Source organism: Staurois parvus, unplaced genomic scaffold (genome assembly GCF_062004578.1).
Source record: "Staurois parvus isolate SC_StPar_1 unplaced genomic scaffold, SC_StPar_1.0 ptg000491l, whole genome shotgun sequence".
Lineage (NCBI taxonomy): Eukaryota > Metazoa > Chordata > Amphibia > Anura > Ranidae > Staurois > Staurois parvus.
Genome location: NW_028318287.1, coordinates 138,464 through 161,690, shown reverse-complemented (window position 1 = coordinate 161,690; position 23,227 = coordinate 138,464). Strand labels below are relative to the sequence as shown.

The following is a 23,227-nucleotide window of genomic DNA, read 5'->3' as shown; positions in this document are numbered from 1 at the left end:
TGGAAGGAATTGTGCCTCACCGTTGGTGTCATTGGGAGGAATTGTGCCCCACCGTTGGTGTCATTGGGAGGAATTGCACCCTTCATTGGTGTCTTTGTATAAAATAATGCCCCAAGGGCCAGATAAAAGCAAGCAAAGGGCTGCATCTGGCCCTCAGACTGCAGTTTGGAGACCACTGCTCTAGAGGTACCCTCTATGACTAAGCCCTGTGGGCGGGGTGAAATGCGTCAGCCAGGCATTCCATGGGAGGAACAATTAAGAAAAAATACCACCAAGAATAGGCGGGGCAGCCTTGTGGTAAGCTCTAATGCAGGCCATAGATGGGTTGTTTATCGGTCGAATTTTCATCCGAAAGAATAATCGGCCGATATTAGTGGGCAATGTCGTCGTCCGATTTTCGCAGTTCCTTCTCGTTTCTTTTATCGGTCATGCTGAAAAATCTACGAAAAATGGACGATTTTCATAAGCATTGGTGGCAACAGAACGACCGATGATAAGAACCCTGATGTATAGGGGAACTCTGATAGGGACCTTGCTGTATGGAGGAACTCTAATGGGGACCCTGATGTATGGAGGAACTCTGATAAGGACCCTGATGTATGGAGGAACTCTGATAGGGACCCCGATGTATGGAGGAACTCTGATAAGGACCCTGATGTATGGAGGAACTCTGATAAGGACCCTGATGTATGGAGGAACTCTGATAAGGACCCTGATGTATGAAGGAACTCTGATAAGGACCCTGATGTATGGAGGAACTCTGATAGGGACCCCGATGTATGGAGGAACTCTGATAGGGACCCTGATGTATAGGGAAACTCTGATAGGGACCCTGATGTATAGGGAAACTCTGATAGGGACCCTGATGTATAGGGGAACTCTGAGAGGGACCCTGATGTATGGAAGAACTCTAATGGGGACCCTGATGTATAGGGGAACTCTGACAGGGACCCTGATTTTTCATTTTTCAGCCGACAATTCGGCCGATAAACAACCCATCTATGGCCTGCATAAGACTCTCCAAATAATTATTACCTACTTTGGTAGTATGCGCTTTGCAGGGGAACTCTGATAGGGACCCTGATGTATAGAGGAACTCTGATAGGGACCCTGATGTGAATGCAGTGATTTATTTATTTATTTATTTTAAATAGACCCCCTAATGCCACCTATATTTCAATTTTCTGTTTGTGTCATTTCCTTTATTACCACAAGCAAAACAAGTTTGTAAAACAGCATTCCTTTACTACACGTCTGAGTTCAGTTTAATTACTCTTTGCGTTAGTGTTCTGAAGTCGACTTCTTAAAACTTTTTTTTTTTTCATTTTAATTGGCAATCGAGTCAAATGAGATTGTGTCGTCTGTTTATTTTGAACATGGTGGCGACTTGAGGTTTTACGGTGCGTGCGTTTCTGCCGGAAAGGTCATTGGCTTGTAAACAAAGAAACAAGAAGTAAACAACGAGCCTTTGATGCCGATATCATTAGTGGGGCGAACGCGGCCACACAGCGAATAATCTGTGCCGTTCCCGCGTTTCCCGATCTCGCGCATGTCGGGGCCTCCATTGAAGCGGGATTCAGCTCCGGCCGCAGAGCCGTGAAGCGTGCATCGGCGCGGCCAGGGATGGCGTTCCGGTCTAATGGCTTGCTGTCAGCGTTGCGCACCTTCAGGCTCCGCTCCCTCCAGTTTGCACAGTCGTGACCACGCATTCAAATCATTTTCAAAGGTTTTAGCGTAGAGAGCGTAGCCAAAAACAGCTTGCCTCTCCCCAAGTTCTTTGTCAGTCATCACTTTTAATATAATTAAGGATCCTGTGCCAAAACCAATAAGCAGGCCGACATAATAAACCCTGCTTCTGCTTAACGACATGCAGGCTGGAAATGAGAAAAATTAACTCATTCGGAGCCTTTTAGAGAAAAAATAAAAAGATCCTTCTCTACTTTTTGTATCTGAAATGTTGACATGGATTAAAGTGGAAGTCCAACCAAATTTTACAAACTTTAATTTTGTATGGAGCGGAGGTCTCCAAACTATGGCTCATGGGCCACATCCAGTCCGCTATGAGATTTTATCCAGCCCACAGCTACGGTCAGTGGTGTGGCTTCAGACTGAGGATTCAGATCAATTAGTCTCGTCTTCTGATAGGGACCCTGATGTATGAGGGAACTCTGATAGGGACCTTGATGTATGGGGGAACTCTGATAGGGACCCTGATGTATGGAGGAACTCTGATTGGGACCCTGATGTATGGAGGAACTCTGATTGGGACCCTGATGTATGGAGGAACTCTGATAGGGACCTTGATGTATGGGGGAACTCTGAAAGAGACCATGATGTATGGAGGAACTCTGATTGGGACCCTGATGTATGGAGGAACTCTGATAGGGACCTTGATGTATGGGGGAACTCTGATAGGGACCCTGATGGATGGGGGAACTCTGAAAGAGACCATGATGTATGGAGGAACTCTGATTGGGACCCTGATGTATGGAGGAGCTCTGATTGGGACCCTGATGTATGGAAGAACTCTGATAGGGACCCTGATGTATGGAGGAACTCTAAAAGAGACCCTGATGTATGGAGGAACTCTGATTGGTACCCTGATGTATGAAGGAACTCTGATAGAGACCCTGATGTATGGAGGAACTCTGATAGGGACCCCGATGTATGGAGAAACTCTGATAGGGACCCTGATGTATAGGGGAACTCTGATAGGAACCCTGATGTATAGGGGAACTCTGAGAGGGACCTTGACGTATGGAAGAACTCTAATGGGGACACTGATGCAAGGGGGGACCCTGATGTATAAGGGAACACTGATAGGCACCCTGATGTATAGGGGAATTCTAATGGGGACCCTGATGTATAGGGGAACTCTGACAGGGACCCTGATGCAAGGGGGGACCCTGATGTATAAGGGAACACTGATAGGCACCCTGATGTATAGGGGAATTCTAATGGGGACCCTGATGTATAGGGGAACTCTGACAGGGACCCTGATGCAAGGGGGGACCCTGATGTATAAGGGAACACTGATAGGCACCCTGATGTATAGGGGAATTCTAATGGGGACCCTGATGTATAGGGGAACTCTGACAGAGACCCTGATGTATAGGGGAACTCTGATAGGGACCCTGATGTAAGGGGGAACTCTTAATGGGGATCCTGATGTATAAGGGAACACTGATTGGGACCCTGATGTATGGAGGAGCTCTGATTGGGACCCTGATGTATGGAAGAACTCTGATAGGGACCCTGATGTATGGAGGAACTCTAAAAGAGACCTTGACGTATGGAAGAACTCTAATGGGGACACTGATGCAAGGGGGGACCCTGATGTATAAGGGAACACTGATAGGCACCCTGATGTATAGGGGAATTCTAATGGAGACCCTGATGTATGGTGGAACTCTGATAAGGGACCATGATGTAAGGAGCTCTAATGTGGGCCCTGATGTATAGAGAAACTCTGACAGGGACTCTGATGTAAGGGGGAGCTCTGACAGGGACTCTGATGAAAGAGGGAACTCAAATAGGGACCCTGATGCATTTTTTGTTTTTATCGGCTGATAATATTTGGCAGCTGATATATTGTTGCATCCCTAGTGAAAAGGGGACTCTGATGTGAGAGGAGGAACTCTGATTTAAAGGAGAGGCTTCTGATGTGATGGGGGACATCTGATATGAAGCTATTTCTTGGAGCATGTTGTATGTAAGGGAGCTTTAGGTGATGGGAGACTTCAGTTGTGAAAGAGGGGACTCTAGTGTAAAGGGGGGCTCTGATGTAATGGGGGGCTTTTAATGTGAAAGGGGGACTGAGGTATGAAGGGAAGGAAAGGATCATATGTAATGGGGAGGGCTTCTGGATTTAGGTCAGGCGAGCGTAGAGGACATTCAATGGTATCAATTCCTTCATCCTCCAGGAACTGCCTGCATACTCTCCCCACATGAGGCCGGGCATTGTTGTGTACTAGGAGGAACCCAGGACCCACTGTACCAGGAGGAACCCAGGACCCCCTGCACCAGCGTAGGGTCTGACAATGGGTCCAAGGATTTCATCCCCATACCTAATGGCAGTCAGGGTGCCATTGTCTAGCCTGTAGAGGTCTGTGCGTCCCTCCATGGATATGCCTCCCCAGACCATCACTGACCCACCACCAAAACAGTCATGCTAAACCATGTTACAGGCAGCAGAACGTTCTCCACGGCTTCTCCAGACCCTTTCACGTCTGTCACATGTGCTCAGGGTGAACCTGCTCTCATCTGTGAAAAGCACAGGGTGCCAGTGGTGGATCTGCCAATTCTGGTGTTCAATGGCAAATGCCAATCCAGCTCTATGGTGCCGGGCAGTGAGCACAGGGCCCACTAGAGGATGTCGGGCCCTCAGGCCACCCTTATGAAGTCTGTTTCTGATTGTTTGGTCAGAGACATTCACACCAGTGGCCTGCTGGAGGTCATTTTGTAGGGCTCTGGCAGGGCTCATCCTGTTCCTCCTTGCACAAAGGAGCAGATACCGGTCCTGCTGATGGGTTAAGGACCTTTTATGGCCCTCTCCAGCTCTCCTAGAGTAACTGCCTGTCCCCTGGAACCTCCTCCATGCTCTTGAGACTGTGCTGGGAGACACAGCAAACCTTCTGGCAATGGCACGTATTGATGGGCCATCCTGGAGGAGTTGGACTGCCTGTGTAACCTCTGTAGGGTCCAGGTATGGCCTCATGCTACCAGTAGTGACACTGACCCTAGCCAAATGCAAAACTAGTGAAAAACAGTCAGAAAAGATGAGTAGGGAAAAAACGTCAGTGTCCTCCACCTCTAAAACCACAGCAGTGTGCTTACAGTGAAGCACACAGACACAGCACACTGTAAAACAGCACACAGTTAACCCTTTGATCGCTCCACATGTTAACCCCTTCCTGCCCAGTGCCATTAGTACAATGTCAGCACTTTTTATTAGCACTGATCACGGTATTGGTGTCACCGCGGATGTCAGTGACACCAAGTCAGTTCCCCCCAGTGTCAGAATGCCCACCGCAGTCCCGCTATAAGTCACTGATCGTCGCCATTACTAGTAAAAATAAAAAATAAAAAAAATCCTGATATATATACCGCCATTTGCAATCGCTATAACTTTCACGTAAACTGATTAATTTACACATATTGGGATTTTTTTTAGCAGACATGTAGCAGAATACATTTTGGCCTAAATTTATGACAAAATTAGATTTTTACATTTTTTTTTTGCTGCACATGTTTCTTCGCAAAAAGTCAAAAATATTGTTTTCGCCTCAATATTGTGTCTTTTTTTTTTTTTTTGAGCGCAAAAAGTAAATGCCCAGACAATCAAATATCTTCAATTTAATTTGCATGACCGCGCAATTGTCAGTTAAAGTAATGCAGCGGCGTAATGAAAAAAATGGTCTGGTCAGGAAGAGGGGGAAATCCTCTGGAGGGCAAGTGGTTAGAAAGTGTTCCTTTAATTTTTTTGAGCAGTGTATAAACTGCTACATTCCTTTTCTCATCAGCAGTATATAGCAGTCTTGTGACTTCTATCAGTGTCCAGCAGAGCACTCGTTAAAGCTTGTAAGAGGAGTTTTCATTCTCTTCTGATTGTCCTCTGAGGCTTCATGACCCCTGACCCTCTGTCTGGACAGCGCCGATTTGCCCTGTGCTGATCATAAGCACTCTGCCAAGAAAAAATAAACTCTCTAGCACATAGCTTCCAACTGTCCCTGATTTCAAGGGACTGTCACTCATTTGGAACAAAGTCCTTCTGTCCCTCCTTCCCCCTCATTTGTCCCTCATTTTGGTGTGATCTATATAGTTGTATATAAAATGCACTGTTTATCTATTAAAAAGTGTTTCCCAGTGCTAAACCTTTCATCCAATTTCTAAATTGCTGCATTTGTAAATTTTAAAAGCCAATATAAAGGAATAGTAGTGGTTAAAAAAAGCACTTTTTGGGTTTAACCAATAATTTGTTTTGTTAAGTTCTCCTTTATAGGGGCGTGGCAGGGGGTGTGTCCAATGCTTACATACTTTTGCTTATAGGTGTCCCTCATTCCCATCTCAGAAAGTTGGGAGATATGCTAGCAATACACACCAAACTGAGCATGTGCAGCTTGCCCCCAAGTCTCTGTACTATCAGCAGATGGAATGGGGACAGTAGAAGAAGGGGAGGATCAGAGAAGACAGGATCAAACAGCTTTTCTACACAATGCAGAGGATTAACCCCTTAGGTTCCACAGTGAGTATAACAAGCAAGGACGTCCCCAGGGTGCCACCCGGTGCGGTAACACTTGGTGACACCCCCTCCGACGATCCCCGCAGAATGGATCGGATCTGCGGATTGAGCATAATGGATCGGATCCGATCCATTATGCTCAATCTGCAGATCCAATCCATCCTGCTGGGATCATCGGCTTGCTTTACAACTTACATTTTCGTGGAGCGGGTCCGGTGTCACCCCGTATAGGTTGCATGCCGACGATCCCGACAGGATGGATCGGATCTGCATATTGGGGAGCATAATGGATCGGACTCTGATCCATTATGCTCAATCTGCAGATCTGATCCATCCTGCAGGAATTGTTGGCTTGCTTTACAACTTACCTTTTCGTGGAGCTGGTCCGGTGTCACCCCATGCGGTAGGTGTCACCCGGTGTGGCGCACACCCCCTGCACCTGCCTAGGGATGCCCCTGATAACAAGCATGCTTTACTGCATATACAGATTTTACTGTTGTGGGTTTAGTAAAATTTTAACTCAACATTTTATTGCTTGACAATAAAATGCACATAATACATAAAAGAATACATAAACACATGTATCAACACCCATATAAATGTGTGAAAACGCACATGAGGATGCACATGGAAAGGTGTGAGCCCAGCCTACAACAGTTGTCACCCAAATAGATGTCCCCATTGGAAGATGTATATCTTGGATTTAGGATTTTCCACATTCTGTCCTGGTGACAATGGTCAGAAGAAAGGAACAAAAGCGTGAACCTTTTCAGCTTTAGCCCAGAACACTATATACACTTGAAATAGGTTCTAACCCATCCCTACTTTTGTCCAACTTAAAAAAAAAAAAAGTTTTTTAAGCTGGAGTTCCACTTTAAAGACATTTCTAAGGGTAGTTCTGTTTGCCTCTTGTTTGGTGATTTTCACCTTACTTCCTGTTTCCGTGATACAACGGGAAGTGCGGGAAAACTCAGCGAAGTATGGGAAATTTCCCCTTTTACGACAGTCAACAGCATTTCCCCACCAGCCAGTAAAACGGGATGTGCTGCAATTGTTAATATTTGGAAAGAGCTCACATGCATGCCCTCTGTCCTGTTTTTGTCAGTACGGTGCAACATCTTGGCCCTCTCTCCTGCCAATGCCATGTCTAAAACCATGTCCCAAGATCACAGCATCAGCCTCATTTGTTACTTCACATGCACAGTAACTCCAAAAGGTATTCATTGTGGGGTTTGGGGCAGTGAATGAGAGGTCCTTGCATATTTAGAGGTGAGTCTGGGCTGGACCAACACATAAAAGTGATGGGATGTGCAGTCCAACATATATGAGGCAGGGTCTGGGCTGGACCAACCCATAAAAGTGATGGGATGTGCAGTCCAACATATATGAGGCAGGGTCTGGGCTGGACCAACCCATAAAAGTGATGGGATGTGCAGTCCAACATATATGAGGCAGGGTCTGGGCTGGACCAACCCATAAAAGTGATGGGATGTGCAGTCCAACATATATGAGGCAGGGTCTGGGCTGGACCAACCCATAAAAGTGATGGGATGTGCAGTCCAACATATATGAGGCAGGGTCTGGGCTGGACCAACCCATAAAAGTGATGGGATGTGCAGTCCAACATATATGAGGCAGGGTCTGGGCTGGACCAACCCATAAAAGTGATGGGATGTGCAGTCCAACATATATGAGGCAGGGTCTGGGCTGGACCAACCCATAAAAGTGATGGGATGTGCAGTCCAACATATATGAGGCAGGGTCTGGGCTGGACCAACCCATAAAAGTGATGGGATGTGCAGTCCAACATATTTGAGGCAGGATCTGGGCTGGACCAACCCATAAAAGTGATGAGATGTGCAGTCCAACATATATGAGGCAGGGTCTGGGTGGGACCAAACCATAAAGTGGGTATGATGGACAGTTATCACATTTTAAGAGGTGGGGCTGGGTGAGTCCAACTTGCAAAGTGGTGGAATGGGCAGTCGCACACATTTAGATCTGGGGTCTGGGTAGGACCAAGCCAACAAGTGGGTATGATGGTTGGTTGGTTCTCACATTTTTAGCAGTGGGGTCTGGATGAGACCAACTTGCAAAGTGGTGGAATAGGCAGTCACAGATATTTAGAGGCATGGGTGGGATGGGTAGTCCTACATATTTAGAGACAGGATCTTGGGGGGGGACCAACCCATAAAGTGGGTAGGATGGATGGTTTTCACATATTTAGAGGCAGGGTCTCAGTGGGACCAAACCGAAAAGTGGGTATAAGGGATGGTTCCCACATTTTTTAGAGATGGGATCTGGGTGAGACCAACTTGTAAAGTGGTGGAATGGGAAGTCACAAATATTTAGAGGCAGGGTTTGGGTGGGCCAACCTGTAAAGTGGGTGTGACACCAAACCAAAAAGGGGGTATGATAGACGGTTCTTACATCTTCAGAGGTGGGGTCTGGGTGAGACCAACTTGTAAAGTGGTAGAATGGGCAGTCACAAATACTTAGAGGAAGGGTTTGGGTGGGCCAATCTGTAAAGTGGGTGTGGGACCAAACCAAAAAGTGGGTATGATGAACGGTTCTCACATTTTTAGAGGCGGGGTCTGGGTGAGACCAACTGATAAAGTGGTGGAATGGGCAGTCACACACACTTAGAACCAGGTCTGTGTGAGACCAAACCAAAAAGTGGGTATGATGGATGGTTCTCACATATTTAGAGGTGTGGTCTGGGTGGGACCAACCCATAATGGGGATTGGATGGGCGGTCCAACATATTTAAAGATGGGGTCTAGGCAGGACTAGCCCGTAAAATGGCTGGGATGGGCATTCCTACATTTTTAGAGGTGAAGTCTTGGTGGAACTAACCTGTAAAGTGGGTGTGATGAACGGTTCTCATATATTTAGAGATGGGGTCTGGGTGGGACCAGCTGGCAGAATGGGGGTGATGAGCGGTTCTCACATATTTAGAGACAGGATCCGGGCAGGACCAACCCATAAAGTTGGTGTGATGGGCAGTCCCACATATTTAGAGGCAGGGTCTGATATAGGAACACCTACCTTGAATGTGGGTGTACAAAATGTGGACTGTAGGTGGGCTAAACAGTTTTCAAGGATCTGGGACCATAACGTTCTTGAGATCTTAAGGTGAGGGAACCATAAGTGAGGGTTAATCTCCCGTATTGGGTGGAAAAACAGCAAAAAAAACCTAAAGTTTTGACACTTTTTTACACTCTCCATACCCAAAAAAGTTTTTTGTCTGTTTCACTTTAAATACATTAAAGTTCACAGCTGAGCAGAGTTTACCTTTTAAAAATGGAACATGCAAATACAAGTGAAGGAATGCCCCATGATACAAGACTTTGGCCTTTTCTTTTATACTTTGCAATTATGATTCCCAGACCTGAAATTCTGCACTTATCCCTGCAGTGTCACCTTCAACCTAAAGACCCCAAACATGTTTAAAAATCTTTATTCGGTTCTGTTCTATATTATCGGAGTGCGGCGAGGAGGCACCTAATTAACATGTATTGATCGGCACTGGCTGCTGAACCCTTACCAGTCAATACTAATTACACCCTCTGCAGCTAATTGACTTTTTGGGCTTTTTGGCATTATAAAGATCCTCTTTATTCCATTGTCTGCCCATATTAATGTTTCAAATCACTTAAATCTTCTCCCGAGTCCTAATTCAGATTTCTTAAATGACCAAATGTTCTCTGTTACTTAGAGTCATTTGCTTGTCTTCTGTTTTTAAAGGTTCGGTTTACCCAGAACTGATAATTTTAGTGTATGGTAGATGCTGGAAAATTAAAGCGGAATTTCGTGTTCATAATTCCTCGCCCCCCCGCACTGCCCCGAGGCCCCCACTGCAACCTATTTACCAAAAGTAAAAGAACCTTTTATTTAGTGCTCTTCTGGTTGGTCAGGAGACATCACGGATCCAACCTCTTCTCCTCTCGTGGTGTCGATGAGACGTGTATCATTTAGTCCATTTGTACGGAGTAATGACACGCCCCCAGGGGGTGAGCATATGCTGGAGTAATGACACGCCCCCAGGGGGTGAGCTTATGCTGGAGTAATGACACGCCCCCAGGGGGTGAGCATATGCTGGAGTAATGACACGCCCCCTGGGGGTGAGCTTATGCTGGAGTAATGACACACCCCCAGGGGGTGAGCTTATGCTGGAGTAATGACACGCCCCCAGGGGGTGAGCTTATGCTGGAGTAATGACACGCCCCCAGGGGGTGAGCATATGCTGGAGTAATGACACACCCCCAGGGGGTGAGCATATGCTGGAGTAATGACACACCCCCAGGGGGTGAGCATATGCTGGAGTAATGACACGCCCCCAGGGGGTGAGCATATGCTGGAGTAATGACACGCCCCCTGGGGGTGAGCTTATGCTGGAGTAATGACACGCCCCCTGGGGGTAAGTTTATGCTGGTGTGAAGACACTCCCCCGCGGAGCAGGATTATGATAGCCTGGGCTTTATTTTTACTTTTATTGGGCTTTTTTTTAAAGCTGTCGCTTGTAGACTCTGTTGGGAAGATCTCTGTGTACCTGCTGTGCTCACTATAAGGGGTTCTCACTATCCTTGTGCTGGGTTTTCAGGTGCATACACCTGCTGTGCCCATTATGAGGGGTTCCCACCTTACCAGTTCTGCATTTCCAGGCCGACATACCTGCTGTGCCCATTATAAGGGGTTCCCGTCATCCGTGTGCTGAGTTCCCAGGTCTGTGCACCTGATGCGCCCATTATGAGGGGCTCCCACCATCCCTGTGCTGAGTTCCCCGGTTTACACGCCTGCCATACCCATTATGAAGGGGTTCTCACTGTCCTTGTGCTGAGTTTTCAGGTGTATACACCTGTTTTTGCCTATTATGAGGGGCTCCCACCACACTGGTGCTGCATTCCCGGGTCTACACACCTGCTGTACCCAATTTTAAGGTTCCCATCATCCCTGTGCTGAGTTCCCGGGTCTATACACCTGCGGTGCCCATTATGAGGAGTTCCTTCTACCCCGTCCTAAGTTCCCAGGTCTGTACTCCTGCTGTGCCCATTATTAGGGGTTCCCACCACCCCTGTGCTGAGTTCCCGGGTCTGTACACCTGCTGTGCTCATTATGAGGGGTTCCTACCATCCTTATGCTGAGATCCCAGGTCTGTACACCTGCTATGCCCATTAAGAGTGGTTCCCACCATCCCTGTGCTGAGTTCCTGGGTCTGTACACCTGCTGTGCCCATTATGAGGGGCTCCCACCATCCCTGTGCTTAGTTCCTGGGTCTGTACACTTGCTTTGCCTATTATGAGGGGTTCCCACCATCCCTGTGCTGAGTTCCCAGGTCTGTACCCCCGCTGTGCCCATTATGAGGGGCTCCCACCATCCTTATGCTGAGTTCCCAGGTCAGTACACCTGCTATGCCCATTAAGAGGGGTTCCCACCATCCCTGTGCTGAGTTCCCGGGTCTGTACACCTGTATAAATAAATAAATATATATATATATATATATATATATATATATATATATACAGTTGCAAGAAAAAGTATGTGAACCCCTTGGGATTACGTGGAGTTTTGCATGAATTGGGCATAAAATGTGCTCTGAACATCATCTAAGTCACAACAGTAGAAGAACACAGTCTGCTGAACATAATACTACACAAACATTAGATGTTGCCATGGTTTAATTGCACATAACATGTAAACATTCACAGTGCAGGGAGGAAAAAGTATGTGAACCTTTGGACTTAATAACTGGTTGACCATCCTTTGGCAGCAATAACCTCAACCAAACGTTTCCTGTAGTTGCAGATCAGACCTGCACAACGATCTGGAGTCATTTTGGACCACTCCTCTTCACAAAACTGTTTCAGTGTAGCAATATTCTTGGGATGTCTGGTGTGAATCGCTCTCTTAAGGTCATGCCACAGCATTTCAATCGGGTTGAGGTCAGGACTCTGACTGGGCCACTCCAGAAGGCGTATTCTGTGCTGTTGCAGCCATTGTTTTGTTGAATTATTTGTATGCTTTGGGTCATTGTCCTGTTGCATCACCCATCCTCTGTGGAGCTTCAGTTGGCAGACAGATGGTCGTACGTTTTCCTGCAAAATGTCTTGATAAACTCTGGAATTCATTTTCCCATCAATGACAACAATCCGTCCAGGCCCTGAAGTGGCAAAGCAGCCCCAAACCATGATGCTCCCTCCGCCATGTTTCACAGTGGGGATGAGGTTTTGATGTTGGTGTGCTGTGCCTTTTTTTCTCCACACATAGTGTTGTGTGTTCTTTCCAAACAACTCAATCTTGGTTTCATCCGTCCACAGTATATTCTGCCAGTAGTGCTGTGGAACATCCAGGTGCTCTTTTGCAAACTTCAAACGTGCTGCAATATTCTTTTTGGACGGCAATGGCTTCCTCCGTGGTGTCCTCCCATGTACTCCATTCTTGTTTAATGTTTTCCTTATTGTAGATGTGTCAACAGAAATGTTAGCATGTGCCAGAGATTTCTGTAGGTCTTTAGCTGACACTCTGGGATTCTTCTTTAGCTCATGCAGCCTTCTGCGCTGTGCTCTTGCAGTCATTTATACAGGACAACCACGCCTAGGGAGAGTAGCAACAGTGCTAAACTTTCTCCATTTGTAGACAGTCTGTCTTACCGTGGACACATGAACATCAAGGCTTTTGGAGATACTTTTGTAACCCTTTCCAGCTTCATGCAAGTCAACAATTCTGGATCGTAGGTCTTCTAAGAGCTCCCTTCTGCGAGGCATGGTTCACATCAGACATTGCTTCTTGAAACCAGTAAACCCAAAACAGGTGTGTGTTTTTTAAGGGCAGGACAGCTGTCAACAACACATCCAATATCATCACACTGATTGGAGTCAAGGTTGGCTCACTCCTAGCTCCAATTAGCTCTGGGAGAAGTCATTAAACTAGGGTCTCACATACTTTTTCCTCCCTGCACTGTGAATGTTTACATGTTATGTGCAATCAAACCATGGCAACATCTAATGTTTGTATAGTATTATGTTCAGCAGACTGTGTTCTTCTATTGTTGTGACTTAGATGACGTTCAGAGCACATTTTATGCCCAATTCATGCAAAACTCCACGTAATCCCAAGGGGTTCACATACTTTTTCTTGCAACTGTATATATACTATGGGGGAGATTTACCAAATCTTGTGCAGCTCCGCATAGTAACCAATCACCTTCTAACTTCAGGTTGTCCAATTAAGCTTTGACAAAAAAAATGTAAAATGTGAAGCTTTGAAAAAAAGGTAACATATAGTACATACTCTCTATAATAAAAGCAGCCAAACATAACAAGCTGAAAATGAAACGCCAATACCAGGGATTCAGTCCAGAGATTTTTTCCTGCAATACATTTTCTGCCATTAGTTGTCCTTAGTCTGATGGCCAGCGTCATGCAACCTACCTCTTCTGAGCTCAGGTCATTCCGGACCCATCCTCAGTGTGTGACTGGACAGTAAAAGAAGAAGCAGCACAGCAGTGAGCTCATCTGTCTTCACTCTGCTTGCTCCTCCTATCAGCGTGCTTCTTGTCAGCATATGAACTGAATCTCCTTGTGCTGCTGCTTCTTCTAACACTCCATCCCTGCTGTACTGGCTGGTTCCAGGTCACATTCAGGTATTTACACTGCTTGCGTTTAAAAAATACATTCAATGATGTATTGATGATGACAGAGCTGCATTAATTGGCGTCTTTTATATCCTGCTCTCAGCTTTGAATAGATTTTTTTTATCATTCATGAGATCTGTCTGTAATACAATCTGTACCCGGCTCATGTGCGCCCATTGCTGGGAACCCCTTTGTGTCATTTTTATTTTCTTTTAAGGGTGGAATGTTCATCATTTCAGGATCATTTGGTTACTTTGTTCCTCCATTTTTGTGTTCCATAGGTGACATCGTTCTCCTCACCAGACCCGTAACTTTAACAGAGGGTGACAGGGTGACCTTGACGACAGCTGTTCTTTTGGCAACAGATGGCACGGGCAAACCGGAGAGGCTGCTGTATGCCGTCTCCGTGCCACCTGTCCATGGTCAGATTGAGTACATCAATTATCCCGGCTTGCCCATCTCCAGCTTCAGCCAGTTGGATGTCGCGGCTCAGAAGGTTTGCTATGTCCATGACAACAGCCGCGAGGCCGGGACGGATTCATTCAGGTGAGATGGATTTTTTTTTTTTTTTTGCCCGTGCCTCAGAAAGGGTTAAACGCCCTGGAATGGCACCATATGTCAGGAAGGGTACCAGCCGTGCGCAGGAATGAATAACGAGGCTGGGGAGGTCCTGCGTTGGGAATCTTAATGCCGTCTGTGATGAAGAATATCTGGTACAATGTGAAAAGTGGGGAATCTAAATCTAGCTTTACAAGGCTTGGACAGATTCATGGTGTCCAAAGTGCCCCATGCAAAATGACTGTCATGGATTTATATAATGCATTGCTTCCAGGAACTGCTATTATTAAGAGTTATTAAAAAAAATAGCATACAGCAGCAATAGTTATGAGCTTGGGTACATTCCGAACTAAGCTGTCAGTGCCAGGCCAATAGGATGCGGGGGATTCCCAGCCCCGCATCTGCATATACATTAAGGTCCCAGGATACTCCCAACATCATTGACCTATTATGGCCATATTAGGTCAATGACATGCTCGTGACATCAATGGCCACATGGCCATATTAGGTCAATGACATGCTCCTGACGTCAATGGCCACATGGCCATATTAGGTCAATGACATGCTCGTGACATCAATGGCCACATTAGGTCAATGGCATGCTGGTGACATTAATGGCCATATTAGGTCAATGGCATGCTCGTGACATCAATGGCTACATGGCCATATTAGGTCAATGGCATGCTCGTGTCATCAATGGCCACATAGCCATATTAGGTCAATGACATGCTCGTGACATCAATGGCCACATAGCCATATTAGGTCAATGGCATGCTCGTGACATCAATGGCCACATGGCCTTGTTAGGTCAATTGCATGCTCGTGACATCAATGGCCACATGGCCATATTAGGTCAATGGCATTCTGGTGACATCAATGGCCACATAGCCATATTAGGTCAATGGCATGCTGGTGACATCAATGGCCACATAGCCATATTAGGTCAATGGCATGCTCGTGACATCAATGGCCACATGGCCTTGTTAGGTCAATTGCATGCTCGTGACATCAATGGCCACATGGCCATATTAGGTCAATGGCATTCTGGTGACATCAATGGCCACATAGCCATATTAGGTCAATGGCATGCTCGTGACATCAATGGCCACATGGCCTTTTAGGGTCAATGGCATGCTCGTGACATCAATGGCCACATGGCCATATTAGGTCAATGGCATGCTCGTGACATCAGTGGCCACATAGCCATATTCGGTCAATGACATGCTCGTGACATCAATGGCCACATGGCCATATTAGGTCAATGGCATGCTCCTGACATCAATGGCCACATGGCCATATTAGGTCAATGACATGCTCGTGACATCAATGGCCACATGGCCATATTAGGTCAGTGACATGCTCGTGACATCAATGGCCACATGGCCATATTAGGTCAATGGCATGCTCGTGACATCAATGGCCACATGGCCATATAGGGTAAATGATATACAGTACTTGTCACATTAATGACCACTTGGTCATATTAGGTCAACCCCCTGCCCGTAACTAACAGCTCATGACGACATTTACATTCCAAACTCAGAAGTAAGCTGTCAGTGCCAGGCCAATAAGATGTGGGCGAGGGATTCCCAGCCCCACATCTGCATATACTTTAAGGTCCCAGGATGCTCCCGACATCATTGAACCATTATGGCCACATGTCCATATTAGGTCAATCACATGCTCATGACATCAATGACCACATGGTCATATTAGGTCAATGACCTACCTGTCATATTAATGACCACTTGGTTGTATTAGGTCAATGACATGCTCGTGACATCAATGGCCACATGGCCATATTAGGTCAACCCCTTGCCCGTAACTAACAGCTCATGACATCATTTACCTAATATGGACACAAATCTGGTCAATGGAATCCTTGACAAATCATTGGCCAGTTGTTGATATTAAGTCAATAACATGCTTGGGACAAGGTTGGCCACATAGCCATATTAGGTCAGTGACATGCTTGTGACATCTTTGAATTAACATGGCCAACACGGTCAATTAAAATTACATATCTTACTGGGTCGATCTCCCTCCCGCAACTCACAGCTGAACATACACAAAGGGGATGCTTATTACATCATTTATCTAATGGGGCTGCGTATCAGGTCAATGGCATGCTTGTGACATTGTTGGCTAATATGGCTACAAGGCCACATTAGGTCAATGACATGCTAGTGACATCATTGGCCACATGGCTATGTTAGGTCAATGGCATGCTTGTGACATCATTGGCCACATGGCTATGTTAGGTCAATGACATGATTGGACATCATTGGCCACATGGCTATGTTAGGTCAATGGCATGCTTGGAGATCATTGGCCAGTGGCTATATAAGGTCAATGACATGCTCATGATATCATTGGCTACATGGCCATATTAAACCCTCAGTTTGAAATATAGCATACAGTAGCAGACATTGTCCCTAGTGATAAGATTGGGTTCAGTGCTAACCCAAGTTTAGGCAAACCCAGAGGTAAGATGTTATTGCTGAGCCAATGAGCTGCATGTGGGGGATTTACCACCCTGCAGCTGCATGTACATAAAGGTGAAAGGATGCTTGTTACACAATTGACCTAATATGGCCACATGGCCATATTAGGTCAATGACCTGCTTGTGACATCATTGACCACCATATTAGCTCAGTGATGTGCTTGTGACATCATTGACCACCATATTAGCTCAGTGACCTGCTTGTGACATCAATGGCCACCATATTAGCTCAGTGACCTGCTTGTGACATCAATGGCCACCATATTAGCTCAGTGACATGCTTGTGACATAATTGGCCTCCATATTAGGTCAATGACCTGCTTTTGACATCATTGGCTACCATATTAGGTCAATGACTTGATTGTGACATCATTGGCTACCATATTAGGTCAATGACTTGATTGTGACATCATTGGCTACCATATTAGGTCAATGACTTGATTGTGACATCATTGGCCACCAAATTAAGTCAGTGACGTACTTGTGACATCATTGGCCACCATATTAGGTCCATAACGTACTTGTGACATCATTGGCCACCATATTATGTCAGTGACGTGCTTTTGACATCATTGGCCACCATATTAGGTCCATAACGTACTTGTGACATCATTGGCCACCATATTATGTCAGTGACGTGCTTGTGACATCATTGGCCACCATATTAGGTCCATAACGTACTTGTGACATCATTGGCCACCATATTAGGTCCATAACGTACTTGTGACATCATTGGCCACCATATTAGCTTAATTACATGTTTGTAACATCATTGGCCACCATATTAGCTCAGTGACATGATTGTGATATCATTGATATATGAATATGATCAAATGGTCAATAGCAATAAAATAGACCATATTAGTTCAATCCCCCGCCCGCATTGGCCCGACAGTGACAGCTTACTTTTGTGTTTTGTGGCGGTTGGCTCTTCCCTAATCTCCACTCAGAATGTTTGGTGGGTTCCTCAAGTTTTCTGCCTACCAACTCCATGCAATTATTAATCAAAATCTCCCTATCCCCTTCTTCTTTCTCAGGGTGTCTCCATTCCCTTGCAGTGTCCCCTGGAGCCACCCTTATGAGCACACTCCCTTCTGGCATTGGAGCATGATGCTCAAACGCTCCAATCAAATGAACTCCTAAGCTGGTCAGGCGTCTGCCTTGTATTAATGATGCAAAGGATGGTGGGACTTGTAGTCCTGTCGCAGACACTCATGTGACCTTTAGTGTGTGCTGGCCTGACTTGAAGTTCAGGGAAGTGGTACTTGAGTAACACGAAGAAACACATTTTATGTAGCTTAAGCGTAAGTGACTGAGGACACATTTTCTGAAAGCTATGTACAGCACCCTACTAGCCCGTCCCACCAATCATGATCTACTTGTAATGCATAGAGAAGAGCACAGGCCCAGTGATGATGTCACTGTGTCTAAAATGAAGTTTCTAATGAAAATGGAAAGATTTTTATTTAAATTCAGCCTTAAGTGTGTTAGAGCTGGTACGAGGGGTGGGCGGACCAACCATGTGAGAACTTGGGCACTGCCCGAGGGCCCAGGGTCAGTAGGGGGCCCCATGAGATGCCCCTGGTACCTTTCATAGGCTTTTTTGGGTGTGGTTTGAGTATGGGCAAGGACATAGGGGCCCCATGATCCCCTATTGCCCGGGGGCCCCATGAGTTGTTAGTCCTCCCCTGGCTGGTACCATGTGTACAGGGGCGGACTGACCATTTAGCCACTCGGGCACTGCCCGAGGGGCCGGGGTCAGTAGGGTGCCTCATAAGATGCCCCTGGTACCTTTCATAGGCTTTTTTGGGTGTGGTTTGAGTGTGGGTGAGGACACAGGGGCCCCTATGATTTCCTATTGCCCGGGGGCCCCATGAGTTGTCAGTCTGCCCCTGCTCATTCATCTGAAGTTAGTACTGAGCAAGTAAAGTTACTGGGAGGTCAAGATCCTGATTGCTATTAGACACATGCGGTTCGTTCCAAAACACTTTTCAGATGAGTTTTTTCACTATTCGAACATTCGGATGTATCTGAATAACGAATTACAAAAATAACGAATTTAAACAAATCCGAAATAACAAAAAAAAATTCACCCGGAATTAGATTCAAAAACAAATGCGAAAACAAAATCGAACAAACATTGGAAAACAAATTTAAAGCGGAGCTCCACCCGAAAGGGGACGTTCCGCTTTAAGGATGGGTCCCCCGCTCCCCGTTATTTTTTTCGAATGCAGTTGAAATCTTTTCAATTTCAAACGCTTTTTCAAATTTTGTTGAATCAATTTCGAATTCGGTCGAAATAATTTTTGAATACGAACGGCTTTTTGAATTTGGTCCAAATGTTTTTGAATAGAATTCAAATACGAATTACGGAAACTAATCCCGAAAACGAATTGAACGAATTTACCGAATCCAACCACACAAAATTTTGAAACAAAACAAATTTTTTGTTTTGCATATGTCTAATTGCTATAATTGAGTGTGGGCGAGGACACAGGGGCCCCATGATTTCCTATTGCCCGGGGGCCCCATGAGTTGTCAGTCCGCCCCTGATCTGTACAAGTCGTTCACCACTTATCGTACATCTTGTAACAACATCCCACACCTTCCAAACGCATCCAAGTTGCTGTCCTCTCCAGGGGTGGACTGACCATTTGGAAACTCGGGCACTGCCCAAGGGCCCGGGATCAGTAGGGGGCCCCATGAGATGCCCCTGGTACTTTTTTTCATAGGCTTTTTTGAGTTTGGGCAAGGACACAGGGGCCCCATGATCCCCTATTGCCCGGGGGCCCCATGAGTTGTCAGTCCGCCCCTGGTCCTGTCCAACAGATGCCAAAAAAAAGGTGGATTCAAGGTAAGTAGGAAAAAAACCCAAAAGAATCTGCCATCCTCGGTGAGTTTCTTGGGGTAGGGCTTATTGGGTTAAGTAGCAGCTCATTATTCCACCCCACAGCTGAGGCTTCCCAAAATGTTTATCTTGTTTTGTAACCGGTACCTTCTGGTGCCGGGCCGTGCCAGCTTCCCGCACCGTCCTCTGCTATATTTCATTCTCACTATTTTTGGAGTCGAGCTGCTGTTTCCAGGTGATTTAATAAATTGCTTTTTTTTCACGTTTCTTTAAAGTTTACCCATCTGCTCAACACATGCGTAACTTCCAATCTGTCAGCGCTTCATTGGAAGACTCGGTGCCAGGGCTGGACGCGGCTCGCGGTGTTGTTCCCTTGTTAGGTTACGAGATATTTTTCACAGATTTCTGGGCAATTGGAGAAAGGAAAAAATAGATTAATGTAACGTTAAGGACTCGGTGGCAACAGACCCAAACCCCCATCCTCCCCCCCAAAAAAAAATATGCACTTTAACCTGTGCATTGAAAATGTTAACGCATCATGCGCACATACAGTATATATGTATGTTTATGTACACTGTATATTCTTTTATTATTCTTTTTTTTATTCTATTAATATAAATGATACAGAAAAAAAAAATATATATATATACAGTTGCAAGAAAAAGTATGTTTCACAGTGGGGATGAGGTTTTGATGTTGGTGTGCTGTGCCTTTTTTTCTCCACACATAGTGTTGTGTGTTCTTCCCAAACAACTCAATCTTGGTTTCATCTGTCCACAGTATATTTTGCCAGTAGTGCTGTGGAACATCCAGGTGCTCTTTTGCAAACTTCAAACGTGCTGCAATATTCTTTTTGGACAGCAATGGCTTCCTCCGTGGTGTCCTCCCATGTACTCCATTCTTGTTTAATGTTTTCCTTATTGTAGATGTGTCAACAAAAATGTTAGCATGTGCCAGAGATGTCTGTAGGTCTTTAGCTGACACTCTGGGATTCTTCTTTACCTCATGCAGCATTCTGCGCTGTGCTCTTGCAGTCATTTTTACAGGACGACCACGCCTAGGGAGAGTAGCAACAGTGCTAAACTTTCTCCATTTGTAGACAGTCTGTTTTACCGTAGACACATGAACATCAAGGCTTTTGGAGATACTTTTGTAACCTTTTCCAGCTTCATGCAAGTCAACAATTCTTGATGGTAGGTCTTCTGAGAGCTCTTTTCTGCGAGGCATGGTTCACATCAGACAGTGCTTCTTGAAACCAGTAAACCCAAAACAGGTGTGTGTTTTTTAAGGGCAGGACAGCTGTCAGCAACACATCCAATATCATCACACTGATTGGAGTCAAGGTTGGCTCACTCCTGGCTCCAATTAGCTCTGGGAGAAGTCATTAAGCTAGGGCCTCACATACTTTTTCCTCCCTGCACTGTGAATGTTTACATGTTATGTGCAATTAAACCATGGCAACATCTAATGTTTGTGTAGTATTATGTTCAGCAAACTGTGTTCTTCTATTGTTGTGACTTAGATGACGTTCAGAGCACATTTTATGCCCAATTCATGCAAAACTCCACGTAATCCCAAGGGGTTCGCATACTTTTTCTTGCAACTGTATATATATATAATATTATATTATTATTCTTATTATTATACAGGATTTATATAGTGCCAACAGTTTGTGCAGCACTTTACAAAATGAAGGTAGATATTATAGTTACAATACAATTTGGTAGAAGAGGATGAAAGAGAGCGCACAAACCTTGCGCATTAACTCAATAAATAGTGACTAATTTAATTTATTTAGGAAATATACTCACAAAAGTGACGGTAAAACAGACATAGGTAACCATAATCCACACAGGGTTAAAGGTAAATCCTAAGGGGGGGATAAAAGCTAACACGTTTCGAAAGGTGCTCCCTTCTTCATCAGAGCTGGGTTGAGCAGATAGAGACTTCAGTATGGCAGAGTTCCCATGGCAAGGAGACATTCGGCCACTGAGTGTCAGTATTACAACAGTTCAGCCTGTTTAAGCTGTTGATGAAGAAGGGAGCACCCTTCGAAACGCGTTAGATTTTATCCCCCCCCTTTGGATTTACCTGTAACCCTGTGTGGATTATGGTTAACCTATGCCTGTTTTACTGTCACTTTTGTGAGTATATTTCCTAAGTAAATTAATATAGTCACTATTTATTGAGGTAATGCGCAAGGTTTGTGCGCTCTTTCTTTCATCCTCTTCTACAGTTTTATCAAGCTTCCCCAGCTTCATGATAGAGCTGCACAACCTCTGATCACCAGCAGATGAACACGCTGTTTGTTACTAATGCCCATTTGATCTGAGTCTTTGAGCGCAGGAGATAATGGATCTTTGGTGACAATACAATTTGGTACAAGAGGAAATGGAGGAAGGATTGAGTGCTACAAAAGGTAATAGCTGTGGGGGAGATGAGCTGATGGAGGAAATAAATGCAGGTTTACTAGGTAGAAGCAGGATAGACTTCTTTAAAGAGAAAGGTTTTCAGGGATCGTCTAAAGGTGGATAGATTAGGAGACAGCCGGACAGATTGGGGTAGGAAGTTCCATAGGATGGGAGAAGCTCAGGAGAAGTCCTGGAGGCGAGCATGGGAGGAGGTGACACGGGAACTAGAGAGCAGAAGGTCTTGGGAGGATCGAAGAGAGCGGTTTGGTTGATATTTTGAGACCAGGTTTGTGATATAGCTGGGGGCAGAGTTGTGGATGGTTTTGTAAGTTGCTGTTAGTATTTTGAATTGTATTCATTGGGCGAGTGGAAACCAGTGGAGGGATTGGCAGAGAGGGGTGAATGACACTGAGTGGAGGTCAGTGGAGGGATTGGCAGAGAGGGATGGGGGACACTGAGTGGAGGTCAGTGGAAGGATTGGCAGAGAAGGATGGAGGACACTGAGTGGAGGTCAGTGGAGGGATTGGCAGAGAGGGGTGGAGGACACTGAGTGGAGGTCAGTGGAGGGATTGGCAGAGAGGGATGGAGGACACTGAGTGGAGGTCAGTGGAGGGATTGGCAGAGAGGGATGGGGGACACTGAGTGGAGGTCAGTGGAGGGATTGGCAGAGAGGGGTGGAGGACACTGAGTGGAGGTCAGTGGAGGGATTGGCAGAGAGGGATGGAGGACACTGAGTGGAGGCCAGTGGAGGGATTGGCAGAGAAGGATGGAGGACACTGAGTGGAGGCCAGTGGAGGGATTGGCAGAGAAGGATGTAGGACACTGAGTGGAGGTCAGTGGAGGGATTGGCAGAGAGGGGTGGAGGTCAGTGGAGGGATTGGCAGAGAGGGGTGGAGGACACTGAGTGGAGGTCAGTGGAGGGATTGGCAGAGAGGGGTGGAGAACACTGAATGAAAGCCAGTGGAGGGATTGGCAGAGAGGGGTGGAGGACACTGAGTGGAGGGATTGGCAGAGAGGGGTAGCAGACACTGA

At 45.8% G+C, this 23,227-nt stretch overlaps 1 protein-coding gene across 1 annotated transcript in view; it reads left to right on the top strand.

Moving 5' to 3' along the window:
• LOC149452180 (FRAS1-related extracellular matrix protein 1-like) overlaps positions 1–23,227 on the top strand; it is a 278,816-nt gene that overhangs the window by 161,843 nt on the left and 93,746 nt on the right. The window contains exon 24 of the mRNA XM_089689678.1: positions 14,156–14,420. Coding sequence (XP_089545804.1) covers positions 14,156–14,420 — 265 coding nt within the window. The remainder of the gene's footprint in view (positions 1–14,155; positions 14,421–23,227) is intronic.